General features: G+C 32.5%; 1 protein-coding gene across 1 annotated transcript; it reads right to left on the bottom strand.

Moving 5' to 3' along the window:
- Window positions 1-3,243: 3,243 nt before the first annotated feature.
- On the bottom strand, window positions 3,244-14,793 carry LOC115875938 (ankyrin repeat domain-containing protein 13C). The gene is made up of 10 exons (XM_030891541.1): window positions 14,641-14,793; window positions 14,478-14,519; window positions 14,269-14,373; window positions 14,057-14,188; window positions 13,792-14,003; window positions 13,520-13,651; window positions 13,230-13,400; window positions 9,081-9,230; window positions 8,721-8,968; window positions 3,244-6,067 (listed from the first exon to the last, which is right to left on the bottom strand). The coding sequence occupies exons 1-10, from the start codon at window positions 14,750-14,752 to the stop codon at window positions 6,052-6,054; spliced, it is 1,320 nt and encodes a 439-aa protein (XP_030747401.1). The 5' UTR covers window positions 14,753-14,793; the 3' UTR covers window positions 3,244-6,051.
- Between the last annotated feature and the right edge of the window lie 294 nt (window positions 14,794-15,087).

Raw genomic sequence — 15,087 nt, 5'->3', positions numbered from 1 at the left:
CGAAATATATTTACTCATGTCTTAGGATTATGTAAAGTAATCTAACAGGAAGCCAAAAATGCAATAATATACAGGGTGTTCCATTTAAAAAAAATCATGCCGATCCACTCTCACTTTTTTGAGCCACCCTATAGAAGTTAAAATATTTTCCTGAAATACATCCTAGTACATACTTTAGGTTTGCACTTAAACAAAATTCCCAAGTTTTTTATTTTAGGAGCTACAGATGCCCGACGCACTATTGCCGGACCCTGTATAAATACCTTAATATAGAAATAAGAAGCTTTCGGACATGTCATATATTTTTCTACTTTCTTTAAAGCCCCACGGACGCGACGGTGCAATACCAATAATTGGCAATTACACACAAATTTATGGCGGTATATACCGAGGTATCTCACCGGAAATCAGGGCTATATTCCGTTCTAAAACCATGTTAACCAGGCTGGTAAACAACGGTAAGATCCGGTTCCTGGGAAATATCGGTAAAATATGGAAGCTGTTTAGTTTAATAGCAGAAATGTCAATTATTGATATTTTTATAGATTTCTTTTTTTTAATTTCTGGCTTAATTCATCTTTTCTATACAATTTTAAGTTTAACCAGAAAAGATTAGATACAAATATGAGTTTCCCATATACATTCTATTTAAAATAATTGAGTTAACATCTATTTCCGGTATAAACGAAAGTAGTAAAATACATAAGTTTTAATTGTTCTCAGTGATATTAATATTGTGGTATTAGAGTGAGAAAAAACGGCGTCAAGTTAGCTCATTGGTTAGTTAATGATATCACCATTTAATTTTACATACACTGTCGGCAAGACCAAGTTTTGAGCCGGTATTTAAATGTCTAGGAGCGTATCGCTGTGGCGATCTCGTAAGTCGGAGAGAGAAAAATACGCTGTGTTTATTAGATAATCACTTAATCCGACGCTTTATTTTATATGCATGGGAGAATATTTGCTCTTCTCTTTGTTCAGTACTTCTTATACACAATCAATCTTCAAAATTCACAATAAATATATTAGAATAAATTTCCCCTCAAAGTTTCGGATACACTACAGTAAGCAGTCAAGCGATATTTTTGACTAACAAGCTTTTACAGACCTGTATAACTTTAAAAAAAACTATGATTGTTCAGAATATTTAGAGTGATATGTGATTTTTCATACTTTTTTAAATAAATATTTTATAACACGCATTTAAACTATACATCAATACTTTCTAGAAATTTTAATCCTTAACAATAGATACAAATCGAAATAATGGTTTGGTTTATCGCCAATTAAAAATTGAAAATACTTACATAATTATTGACTAAAGGCTTAAGAGAGATATTATTTTTATATAGTCAGTATAGCGAAAGCATAATTATTTCGACAGACGACATACAAGAAATAACATAAAAAATCAGACATAAAGTGTCACTGTATATTCTTTCGCTGAACAGTCTATATTTACAATATGTCTACAAAAATTGTCCAATAAGTACTTAATGGTGTTATATCTCGAAAATCAAACTGAACATCCGATTTGTCATAAAATTAAGGAACTAAAAATGATCAGTTCTAAGACCCTACAGACTTTTTTCTGCGCAGAGTGTTGAAAAATTAAAATTAAACGGTACCAAGTTAAGCGTCTTTATTAAATATATACTATAATCCAATAAAAATGGTAAATACACGATATAAAGAAAACAAAGTATGATACTGCGCACAGTCTATGCAGGTTAGTTAATACGTCATAGGTGATATCGCCACTCGACATCACTGGTCGGCACGCTCCGCGCGCCAATTTCAAATCTGATAACTCATAATAAATGTGAAAGTGACTTTTTGAAACGTCAAGCTCAATGATTTGACATAACCAATGACTAAAGAATACAAGGACATGTAACGCCCATATACGGACTGCAGCAGAATTTGTTACGTTAGACGCCATCAAATTGGAGTTTACGGATGAGTCACCACCTCGCCAACAGCGACAATTTTAGCGATTTTTAATAATTTGTTGTGTGTAGTGAACTTTGTATAAACTTTATTACAATGGTGATGTGTTCAGCTTTCAAGTGTAAAAGCCGCAATGATAAGAATGAGCCAGGAGTTGCATTTCATAAGTAAATAAACAGTCCACTCCACCTTTTTAGCGTTTTCTTATTGAATTTGGTAATTATTTTTCTGATACTTTATGTACTTGATATGTGCTAATCGTCGATACTAGTTTTGTACCTTTTGTTAACATTTTAATACGTTTTTTTCCTAATTAATTAGTATGATAGCACCGCCTCCACCATAGGCGTAGTCAAAACATTTATCAAAAATATAAATATCCCTTCAAACAGCTAAGTTAAGAAAAATATATGGCTACGGTACTGTTTGGTGCCATGGTAACAATTTGGTCTCGGGTGTTATATGTCCTTGAATTCTTTAGTCATTAGACATAACTCTTGTAATTATGTCCTAATTCTTCGCTACTTTAGGTCTTTTTTTTATTAGTAGCAATTGAACAATATAGATTTTTTTTGTATGGCGTCACAGGTGATATGCGCAACTGAACGATATTGGAGCCGCTATCGATCATACCTTGTTTTCTTTGTATTATGGGGTAAATACCGTATGATTGAAAGAAAAACAGCGCCCAGTTGGCTGGGAAATGACGATCGATGACATTTTCCATATAAATTTACATATAAAATGACAGCGATCTTTATTTCATAGCCATCGCTGACGCCGTTTTTTTTTTCGATGATACGGTATGTCATTTCAATGAGATTTACTGTGTCTATCATCGATCATACGGTATATCATTTCAATGAGATTTAGTGTGTCTATCACTGAAGTATTAGATTCGTTCCAACCGAACCGAGAACCGATTCTGGGACGGTAATTTCTAGTCGCCCACTTATTGCTTGAAAAGTTTGATCGTTTGTCAAGATTAACAAATGAATTGACTGATAGGAAATTACCGTTCTAGGACGGTTCTCTTGTCCGGTTGGAACAAACATATTGTATTATAAGGATTTGTGTGAGACAAAGTAAAAAAAATGATACACCGATTGCGTCAAACTATTCTCACGAATAATATCCATCGTTGAAAAAATTTACAATCAATCATGATCCTTAAATCGTTTAATTTAAAAAAAGTATTGGTAGTCACATAAATTAACTACAAATATATTTATACCGGAATTATGTAACGTTAACTTTATATTTCTAAATTTCTATACCAAACAAGAACTTGTTCTGTTTAATTCTTTTTATTAAAAACAATGATAGTTAAAACTTACGAATTCTCAAAAGTAATAATGAACTTATAAGCAGTATTAATACTAACTTTTCCACTCTGGAAAAAGTATAGATCATATTTTATTTGGTCAATCACATTAAAATGGAATAAATAAAAAAACAGATAATGAATATTTAGATAGACCTAAAAAACTTTAAACCCTGTATCTTTTATGGATTATATCTGGAGAAAAAATAATGTAGATTTACTAAAACGTATACGTACACACAGATAGCAAGAATGGATTTCTTGGTATTTTAATAATAGAATAAAGAGTATACTAGGTGTTTTATTAATGAAGAAATCGGTGAATGTCTTATATTTTTCAATAAAATAGACTAGAAAAAATAATTATTGCTTTGCTAATTTATTATTATCTGTGGTCTAAACTGTGTCAATTTTAATAGAGTCCGATTTCTTCACCAAATGTGAAAAAAGCGTTAACCATTCAAACACCGTACAACATTCATAAAAATTCTATAAGTACAGTCTAAACTTAGAATATTAAGCTTTTTCAAATCAATCAATACAGGTGCGTACAGATACAGCAAAGAAGGCGAATGAACGGTTGTCAAATACGTTTAAGACTATACTGCGGCTGTCCTATATAAGCAATGAGAGTACCGAAGGACAGAAAAGCAAGTTTATATGGTTTGACGACATAAGTTCATTCTTGTTTATGGGATGGAAATAGTACACTTGCGCATACATGCTATTTTCCCTTTGGTCTAATGTTGTCGAGATGGGTTATCAATTGAATTCTGTTCTTAAAATATACGGAAATACCATCGAATACGTGGCAATACGCACTTTTAGTTTTCACTTAGGCCGGCGCCATTAGTCTTTTTCCTCCTATTATGTATTTATTTTATCTAGTATCTGAAGGCCGGATCCGCAGGCCGGGCCTTTCCGTGCATGGGGAGCTAATCCCTTTGGCTGAATTTGTTCGCCTTCGTTTGCTATATCTGTACGCACTTTACAATATATCAAAAACTAACAAGTAGTCAACTTTAAATGATGAGTTTTAACACCAATTAAAATACTCTTTTACGGTTGGTTCGTACTTCAGATATTAGTCCTAATCTTATTAATTTAAAGAACTCTCGTTTGTACTCTTACCGTAAAAATATCTTAGTGTATACTTAGCTCGTAGATGAAACATTATATTTGATACCAATTAAACTTTTCAACAAATTCATTGTTGCCAACCATCGACATATTCGGCGCCGGGCTGACTAACAGGAATTTAAATTTCCCGCTGGGGATTCAGGTCGTAGCTCTGCAGTTAAATATTCTTCTAAAAAAACTGTGCGCCACTGACTTTTTTCTCTTATGACCACAGTTTTGTAGGCCGTTTAACGCAGGTTAAAAGTTGTAACTTGATATTTTGTTGATTTCGGTCTCCTGGATGAGACAAATCCAATCTTTTAGCACTAAAATATGTAGCGTAACTTGTATAATATAATAACTTTTACCCTCAAAATGCCATTCGAATCGGTAAAAGCATTTTAAAGAAAATTATAACAAATCGAAAAAAAAAATAAGACTCTAGCTCCCTGTAGCTACAAAACAAAGCAGAATCGGACCTATGTTGATATAAAAAAAATATCCCTACGAGCGATGGCATATTTTTTAAATACCTTTATTACAGAAAAATTAAAGTTTATAACAAAGTGACTACAAATTCACTTATTTGAAAATAAAACCTAATCATTACCAGATCAATGAATAGATACTATAAGTCAGTAGCGGCTCGTCAGGGTAGGCCTCTGAGGCCGCGCTTCGGTTATATTTAAAATAAACGATTTATTTTTTATATCTAGTTTTTTTATTTAATCCCAGTATAACTTGTTACAATTCACACATTCTGGAAAAAGTTTTCGCTCACCAGAGGCACACAGAGGCGAAACAATTCTAGCTTGGAAAGTTCGAATTGCCTACCTATTTAAGATGCAGCGACGATTTGATTTAAGATCATGTGACGCCGATGACGAGACGGCCGACGACGGGGTACGAATTCTCGATCGTAGGGCTGGGGCGTGATTGAGGCGCAATATTTGGCGCTTGGGTGTGTTTTCAGTGGTAGTTTATATCATCTGACTATTGAAAAATGCCACAAAGTCTCGATCTCGTATTCAAGACTCAGGAAGTTAAAGTACCGTTGGCTGGCTGGTCAACTGAAAGTCGCTCAGTGTGAACGGAGTCTAAACCATTTACCAACCGTCAACATGAATCTGTCAAATTGTGCAGAATCTGTCTGTGCGCAAATTAATTTAGAATTAGCGTTAGTCCTGAGTATACAAAATATACCATATTTCTTAGGACCTTTTAGGACTAGGGCTAATGTTTAGGAACCATTGATGCTCTCATGCAATTATTTGGATCCATATTCTTTATATCAAGAATAGTATTAGGATTAAGATCGGAAGTATAAACCAGCCGTTATTATTATTTGCTATTCGTAAACGACCAAGCAAAAATAAATTAGGTTTTATGGCGCCATAACTGACCACACAAAAATATTACTCAACGTAGACCAGACAGCTTGCTCCATAAACACTACCCAAAGTAAAAAGCATCGGAACTTCCAACAACAACACCGGATTCCTGGGGTTTAGTCCGTCTTCGTTCTTCGAAGAGGGAGCTTTAATCCTAAAACGACCTTTTGAGCTTTTCTTATATATTCTTCGCCGCTCGTTCAGTGCTAGAAATTGTGGTTTAGGCTCGAAATGGAGCTTGAAGCAACTGGTCAGTTCAGGGCGTCATAAATCAGGAAACCTATAAATCCATTCCAGTTCAAGTACCTTTGTATACACTCATCGGCACGAAAAACGGGCACCTTAAGATGTTTAACCGTTTTTCGTGCCTGTGAGTGTATAATCGCGGTTAAATTTCACTATAAAATTAGTAATCGTTAAAACAGTCTGTTTCTGGGAAGATTTCGACAGATGACATCCAAAAAAATACAGAAAATAGACACCTTTTATAATCATAGATCCCCTCATTGGGCAGATTATATTTAATTTAACCAAATTACAATGGAAAATAATGCATTTCTGCAAGCGAATGCATTTTACCGAATAACACTTAGTGAAATGCCATAAGCCGCGAACATTTTGACAGGTCAATTCAAAGACTCTGAAGAAGAATTACACACAAGAATTCCTTATGTTATTTTTCTTTAGTTTGCTGTTTGCACCCACCATGAGAGATCACATTGTGAAACAATAATATCGTTGATTGAAAGAATTAGGAAGATACGCATTGATTTCCCCTTACATCTCAAGTGCTGTGCAGTGGAGCCTCTACTAGTTCTGCAGCCAATGCATAAAATATTCATTTTTCTAATTCAGCTAGAGAAGGCATATCCAAGACGGTGTGGAACTAAAAGCGACAGTGTTGCCACATTAAAATGTGTAATATCTGTAATGCGTGTGACGAAAATATATTCGGATGAAAAACCCGCGTTTTTATTCGTGTAGAATAAACAGCAAAAATAAAAATGCTTTTATATGTACTGAATATTTCGTATGATTGAAAAAAGTCGTTTAGTTGACTTGAAAACGACAACTATTGATATTTACCATAATATTTTACATATGAAATAACAGCGATCTTGCTTTCCAAGCCAACTCTGACGCCGTTCTTTGTTTAATCATATAATATTATATTAAATTGTTTAATGAATAAGAAAATCCATATTATTAACATACTGTGCCCAAAAACCGTAAATTTACGAATTAATGCCGAGACCCCATTAGCCAACACGCCACGCCACGGGCGATTCGTCTGTCCCAGATCTCACCGACGCGACGTGAGGTACGGCGTGTTGTTCCCCGCTTGCCTCTCTAGTCCCGCAGCTATCTACTTTTGTACTTGATGTAGGGATGTCCCAAAAATAAAATAAGTCGATATTTTGAATCGATTCAACATTGGATATAACTAGATCCAGAAAAAATCGGCAACAAAAGATTGGTCTTATTAAATATCGATATTCGATTCTGAATATATTGGTGTACTGGTATTATGATTATAATCTAATATCGGTATGGGTATTGATACTTCTAGTCTTTCGTAACCCTACTGATAAATTTTTTAACTCTAACAAAAATTTCAGGCGTGTTAACACGTGTTACAAAATGTGTACACCCATTGCCACGTCGCAACACGTGGGATAGCGTGGCGTAGTGTGGAGTGGCGTCGGAGTTGGCTAATGGGGTCCCGGCTTAATTCATTGTTCTGGCAACACTGTCTCCGGCAACCACCCACTCTGTCGACTGAAAGCAGAACTACGGTACGGTATTCTTTATCCGCAACGCTGTAAACAACTATCACCGCGCAGCGGCGCAGAGCTAAACTCCTTTGAATAAGAAGACTAAGGAAGGAGCATATCAAAAATCTTAGGTGCACCGCGATGGGCCTCAAATATGGCCGACTTAAATTCCGGTTTATCAGTGTCGTTCTAATTTTATTTAAAAAATGTAAAACTATGATGTAGGGTAGACGTGGGGTAGACTCAATAATTTGTTGTTTTATTTTACGTTGTGAATAAATGTTGGTAGTTAATTAAAATTGTTTCAAAAATATATAATTCTAATAAAAATAGATAAGTTATAATAAGTATTTATTAACACAAACATCCGATACGCTACTGAAGCAGGTAAGTCAAATTAACGTATCTAAATTCTTTGACATCTAATCTTTGACAAGTAATAAATAAAAACTAAAATGCAAGAAAAATATATAATTTAGTTAATTTAAGTGAATTTCATAAATGATTGGTTTACTACACGTATGTATATTATATAGTCACTTACTAGCGAAAAGTTGTTCCATTATTACACTCAATTTTTTCCGAGATCTACCGCACGCTACACAACCAACTATTTTAGAGTCTTTTTCGATAAATCACGATAGTGTCACTGTTAATTTAAGTTCTGCCACAATTTCCATCTAGATTTACTACCTTTATACAACTATCAGTAGTAGAATAAATAATAAATAACATAAAATAAGCTCCGTAAAGACTGACAAATCCACAAAATTTCAAATCAAATTCAAATGTGTCAAATGAATCGTCAAACAGAGCTGTCAAGGATCCCCACCCTAGAGTGTATTTTCCGCCCACCATGCATGAATACATGTATAGCATTATGCTCCTTCCTTAGTCTTCTTATTCAAAGCTAAACTCAGATAGGTTGACTAGCGGCGAAGGTATCGCCATCAAAGTCTCGGACAGGTCTTGTTCCACAAAATCGCCCGTAAGGTAGCGCATCTTCTTATTTCTCCAATCAACGATAATATACAAAAATCTCGAATCTATATTCAAATTCCGTATGGAATATTTTACCAGCCTTTGCTGATACCAAAATAAACTCACATCAATAATTCCTTATCTTTTCTTAAGTATGTAAATATAACTCAACCTTACCTAGTAGGATCTTCTATATAGTCATCAGGAACACTAAATAATGTGTTTGAAATATCATTTCTAAATTCAAACTCTTGGAATGTAATTTTTGCTGTAACAGTGGGTAAAATAGGCAACTCTACTTTAACCGGAAACCCATTAGGCAATTTAAATGTAATAAAGTCTCTGAGTTTTGAAAAATGCTTAAAAGGTGCTATTACTTCGAGAACATTTAAAAGCATTTCTACTGATAGCGGGAAATCTGAGCTCTAAAAAAAGTAATAATAATGTAATAATAATGTAAAAAAAATGTAATAATAATGTAATAATAATGTAAAAAAAATGTAATAATAATGCATTTGTAAAAATCAAACTTTTTACCATCGCAATAGTAGCTTTAAAAGATTTAGACGATTCTTTATAGACTAAATCTCGACCCAATCTTGGATAATTATTAATTTCTGCATTAATGTAATCATCCCATGTAACATTTTTTTCGGGAGGGGGAATTAGGCTTGTTCTTCTGACTGGCTATAAGATTCCTTTGTTAGTTATTTGAAATACACATTACTAAAGATTATTGGAAAAACTGGAAATCGTCCGATTTTCACAAAAATTGGTATACACCATATTTTGAGGTCATACATTACGAATCTCAAGTAATTCCAGAAAATAATTTTATTTCAACATTGATTTTTTCTTAATAGCAGTCCTATGAAGTAATATTTTCAGTATATCATTATTATTATTATAGTTTATCTATAAGTTGCTCTTGATTGTGGAGAGAAAAATAGGAAAAATTTTACTGAAAAACACTTTTCTTAACAAAATTAACAAAGAAAATCGTCACCAAAACTGACAAGATGGAAACTTGACTTTCGTATATCCTTCTTTCTATCTCCTATGCAATGAGAGAGACAAATATAAATCTAGAAATCTGAAAATTTGCAACGTTGCCAAATCTTGTATTTTTTCAGGTGATTAGGAATTTTAAATAAATTACCTATTACAAGATCAGCAGTGGGATTCTGTAAGCTCGGTAGCAAGAAATTTCCTGTCTAGCCTATGCTATTTGTATACGATTGATGTGTCACTAAACAGGAAATATGTTTACAGAATCGGGCCCCAGACTATTTATTTATAGCCACAAAGTTGCACAAAAAAGGTTTTGATTGCATTGGTTTCAACTTCTTCTCTGTTTTTTTTTAAACATTAAAATTTAATAATATATAAAAAACAGATCAGAAAACTCTTTCGTGCAACTTAGTGGTTATAAACAGTCAAATCTCATTGGTAAAATAGCAGCTATATGGGTAGGGGCCATGATACACAGAAAACAAGGTATGATATTGCGCAGGTTGGTCACTACGTCACAGGTGATAAACGGTTCCTCCGGCAACCGCCTTTTGTAATCCCAGAGGGAGCAAAAAAAAACGGTTAGTATTAGCATTACAACTTATAACAATTAGGTTTAGCCATAACCAACATGACAGACAGGCCAGAGACATCGATTTGTGACGTCACCGCACCAGTCCAGCTTTTGTATTGTGCCATATGGTACTGCATATAGTTTTTGCATAAATAATAGTATTAATTGATAGTTTTGCCAGATATAAATATGAAAAATATAATACAGAAAGGTATTAAAAAATAACATTAACTTTTTATCGAGTTAAACTAATTGAATAGCATTAAAATTTAGATCAAAAGCACGAATATTAATATGAAATAAACTACAGCATAAGATGAACAAAATAAAATCTAGATAATAAAAAGCGTGTCCTAAAATTGCGTTAGCGAGTATTTAGCAACTAGTAATAATATACCTTGCGATAAAGTTTCCAAATATTAAAAAATTTGAAAACTATACGTTTATCGACAAGTTAAGAAAATGTATTGTATATGATAACGGCAGAATACATTTTAAAGTTTAATTAAAAATAATTGTAAAAATTTGCCTAACATATTTAAAAAAAGTGGATATCAGATAGAATTAACTATTAACATTAAGTAATTTGTAGTTCGATGTTCATCAAGTAACCATCTCCATAAATCGTAAATAAAAAGATAAAGATATCATTTTTTTTATATAAAATACTGAAATAAAGTACAAATTCATTTAATTTCTTTAAAATATATTGCCATTTCATAATAATAACAATACTTTTCAATATTTATTTCATCTTGAATTTCCAAATCTTGTTTTCTTTCATCAGGACGTTTTCTCTTTATGGGAACATGCACAGAGGGTCCAAAACAGGGTTGATTTGGAAAAATTGTAGACACAGCATGTTCTGTAGGTTTTGGACGTGACCTAGTTACAGTTAATATTGTTGGGAAAGAGAATGTAGAGAGATCCTGAGGGCTTATTATAATTGCTGCTACAAGGCACAGGCACAGAACAATGTCGCGGGATTTTTTATTTCACAAAGTAAAAATAAAGAAACGAAAACTGTTTTACATAAAAATACACGTCACTTACGTTGGTTTAACACTATACACTAACACTAACGCTATTAATTATGTTTTTATATAAATTCCCCAACTTTTTCCTAGCCCAGACACACAGCCGGCATCGCTGGTGTTACTATAATTTTTACCGAAACTATGGTTTTTTTTCGCGGGTAGTATTTATGAATCGGATCTAGATAGTTCACTATTCACTCAAAATTATTTAGTATAATTTTATTAGCAAAGAAACGCGTAAAAACACAGATTTGTTGTGAAACTAATGAAAACAATTGGTTTGTTTACGACTACTAATTCTGGACCACTTCGGTAGAACTGTCAAAACAGTCAGGCCTTGAATATGACGTTAGCCACGGTTTAGCATTCGCAACGTTGCTTTAAATGTCAGAAAAACATAACCCAACATTTTCAGGGCCCGAATTCTGTAACTTAGAAAACGCTAAGCGCTTTTAGACGCTCAGCGAATATGACGTTAATTTTCGCATAGCGCGCATTTAACTACCGATTTGGGTATTCTCATTTGACGCGCTTAGCGTCTTTACTGATTGCGCTAAGCGATTCGAAAACAGATATCTTAAAGGATCGTTTTGCTTGTCGAACTGTCAGTGAAAATTGAAAAAAATGTTATTTTGTGCATTATCTTGCTCTTTAGTGAAAATTACTCAATAAGTAATGAATAATTTACGACTTGGCAGCTATAAATATTGTTCAAAACATCGAAAATGCTGAGAAGCGTCTTCATCATTTCCCTCGTATAATAATAATGACATATCCATAGAAAAATAGGTTGACATAACTCAACAATAGGTTATGAAATTCACGTAATATTGACAATTTTCATTGTTTTATTCACATTAGACTATTAGATACCTGAGAAATTGCAATGCTGTCAATATGTGCTCAACGCGTATCCAGAAAACCATTCGCACGGCAACAAGAATATCAAAATTGACTCCTTAGCGTTCTGCTCATCGAATATATACTTTCGCTTACCGCTTTGAAAGCGTAACGTTTTTTTTATTTTATGTCAAAGTTACAGAATTCGGGCCCAGATTGTTTACAAATTTATTTTAGCAAATTTTCCTCTATTATGCATAGAATTGGTTAAAACCTGATTTTTTATTGAATACCTAACAAAATATGTGCGAGAAAACCTTAAAAATATGAGAAATTAAGAAAAATTCAATGTTGAAATAGTTTTCCGTTTTTCTGAAAAACGGTAAGAGACCGCCAAAAAAAAGTTCAGATTCATAATCTACAACCTCAAAATAGGGTGTACAGTCGTCTGACAAACGGATCTGAAACAACGGGGCAACGGCAAGGGTATCGTAATTTTCTAACATCATGACCAATTTCATTCATAAAATATCCACGAGCGTGCGGGGTTTCATAAAAATATATCAGGAATTTTTATAATATCTTCCAGTAAAGTTTATAATATTATTTTACTTTAAATGTACCTACATTTTGTTTAGTAATTTGCCAAATATAGTAATATTTGTTAAAACGCGTGAACTAATTACAATAAACACAAATCAAGTTAAAGATATAAAACACAATACAATAACACCGCTACTGGATTTTTCAATAGTAGTGACTGTTTCTACTATTCCTAGAGAGGGGCATAAAGTTGGGGGTAATGGCGACAAGACGTGCGAGAATCTCAACCAATCAGACTGGTTGAATCCAGGATACCATGATGAATTTTGTCAGCGTTGCCAGCTTACCCTAAGCGGACGTTATCTTAAGGAAATACTTTACCTTTTATAATAGGCAGAATGAACGAAATCAGTTAATTAGATAAATATACATTATTACAATAAGAACTATGTCAACATATTAGCATATATATAATTATGTATGCTGAAATGAACTAAAATATATTCAATTTATAGGTAATATCCAGCAACTTTGCTTTTCTATAATTAAACGTGACAACATTGACTTTTTTTGCCCGAATTTCTTCCACTGTTTTAGATTCGTTTGTCAGATAATACACCAATTTTTGGTGCAAATCAAACGATTTCCAGTTTTTCCAATAATAACCCTAAATTTACTTACTGCTCCATTCTGATCTAAATTTTGTAAATTTCCTCCCTTTGTAAAACTTTCCAAAATAGCCTTATTTTTCTGTAAATCATCTGAGGATAAATGTTCTCTTCGTTTTCTACTTTCAAGTGATAAGCCATGAACAGAATAAAGTTCTGCATCATATTGTCCTGCAACTAATTCCTAAAAAACAAAAAATTAACTAGCAATAAAAAATATTTATTTATATTTTTATACAGGTAAAAAATGTTTATTTTATATATCTGTTTTAAGAAAATTAAATGCGTAATTTGTAAAGTTACTTTTTTGTCCTCCCTAAAGATCCATCCACTTTGAGCACGAGCAAATGAAATCCTTTTAGTTGAAATTTGTGCAGCTAAAATATCTGTAGACATTAAAAGATCTACTTCATCCTCAATTTCCATTTCAGATTCCTTTGAAAAAAATAAATAAGTTATATAGCACTATTAAAAACTAAAAGTAATGCTTAAGAAAATATATAATAAAATCTAATTTTAATTTTTCATATTCTGTAAAAAGATTTCTATGATTAAATATACATCTTAAATCTTACTTCATATCTGACTTGCTGATAAACTTTACTGTTGTTGTCCAGGACTGTTAGACTTTCATTTGGTTTAGCATCTCCATTAAAGATAAAAGAAATATCACCTCTTTCCCATCTCATGTCAGAAAAATCAACAAGTGTGGTATCTAATCGAATACTAGCTCCAGATTTATATATCTTACATACATCGGATGGCAGTATTCTTGAGACTAAAGGAACTAAAAAAAAAAGTTATGAATAAAAATATAAAATGATATAGATAATCTGTTACCCCAACTTTGAAAATCCCATTTCAACTCCATATAAAAATCATTTATTTTATTTAAAGCTTCAACTAAGTTAGGTCGTCTTTGTTCCATTTGTTCTCTAGACTGCTGTCTGAATTTTCTGACTAAAGAATATACTGAAAATTTTAAACTATTAAAATAAAAATTGCTAAATAGCTGTTAAATAATATTTCTCAATTAAAAAGTATATATGTACTTGTAGGTCGATTTCCATAACTAACTGCTTCAGCTAATACTGTCCAGCCTAAACCATTCTTTACTTTTACAGGGGCATCATATTTTAAAAGGAGTTGTACACATTCTAAAATATAATGAATTACTCATATTTCACTTTTCATCAAGATAAACCAAAGATAACAAAATTGTTATTAATTCTGAACCTCATATAAGTGAAACGAAAAATACCTTTTCTACCAAGCATAACAGCTAAATGAAGGGCAGTGTTACCTAAAACAGGGTAAACTCATCAACAAGATTAAACGTAAAATGATAATATAAAATATACAAATAATAAAATACAGTGGTAACCTCAAACAATAAATAATAAAAATTTACAAAATAACAATACCATGTTTGTCTTTCGATGCAATATTATGTTTACGTAAGAGTTTCGATAAATTAGGCAAGTCATTTTGAAAAACTGCTTTATGCAACGGATACTCCTCAACTTCTTCCGACATATTTTTTATAACTATTTTATTTTTATAACAATTTGACTTGACATTTTCTATTTTATAATTAAACCAGTGTGAAGATAGCCATTCTTCTTCTTTTTAATTCATTAAAGAGCCTAAGCTACTAGAATTATCTGGTCTGTATTAAGGTAACAAGCCTCACACAGGATTCCCATGAAGCGTATGAGTATAACTCATATCCTGTTTATTGATAAGATATAAAGTTTGATAATTTCTACTTTCAAAAAGTTCAAATTGGTATTTAACGTCTCTTTCTTTTTTGTTTCTTTCTCGTAATAGTCGATTTGACTTGGATTTGACCTAGTAATAGTCTTTGTAAT

This window comes from Sitophilus oryzae, unplaced genomic scaffold, assembly GCF_002938485.1.
Source record: "Sitophilus oryzae breed Bouriz unplaced genomic scaffold, Soryzae_2.0 scaffold_1396_pilon_pilon, whole genome shotgun sequence".
NCBI lineage: Eukaryota > Metazoa > Arthropoda > Insecta > Coleoptera > Curculionidae > Sitophilus > Sitophilus oryzae.
Note: the sequence above shows the minus strand (reverse complement) of the source record. Positions and strands in the feature narration are given on the sequence as shown.

Bases quoted from the DNA above. Each gene is read 5' to 3' on its own strand.
- LOC115875938 (XM_030891541.1), bottom strand. From the start codon at position 14,752: ATGTCGGAAGAAGTTGAGGAGTATCCGTTGCATAAAGCAGTTTTTCAA. The intron at 14,374-14,477 runs GTATTTTTCGTT...ATTATATTTTAG, and splicing joins TGTTATGCTTGGTAGAAAAG to AATGTGTACAACTCCTTTTA. The intron at 13,652-13,791 runs GTAAGATTTAAG...TTTTTTTCAAAG, and splicing joins ATCAGCAAGTCAGATATGAA to GAATCTGAAATGGAAATTGA.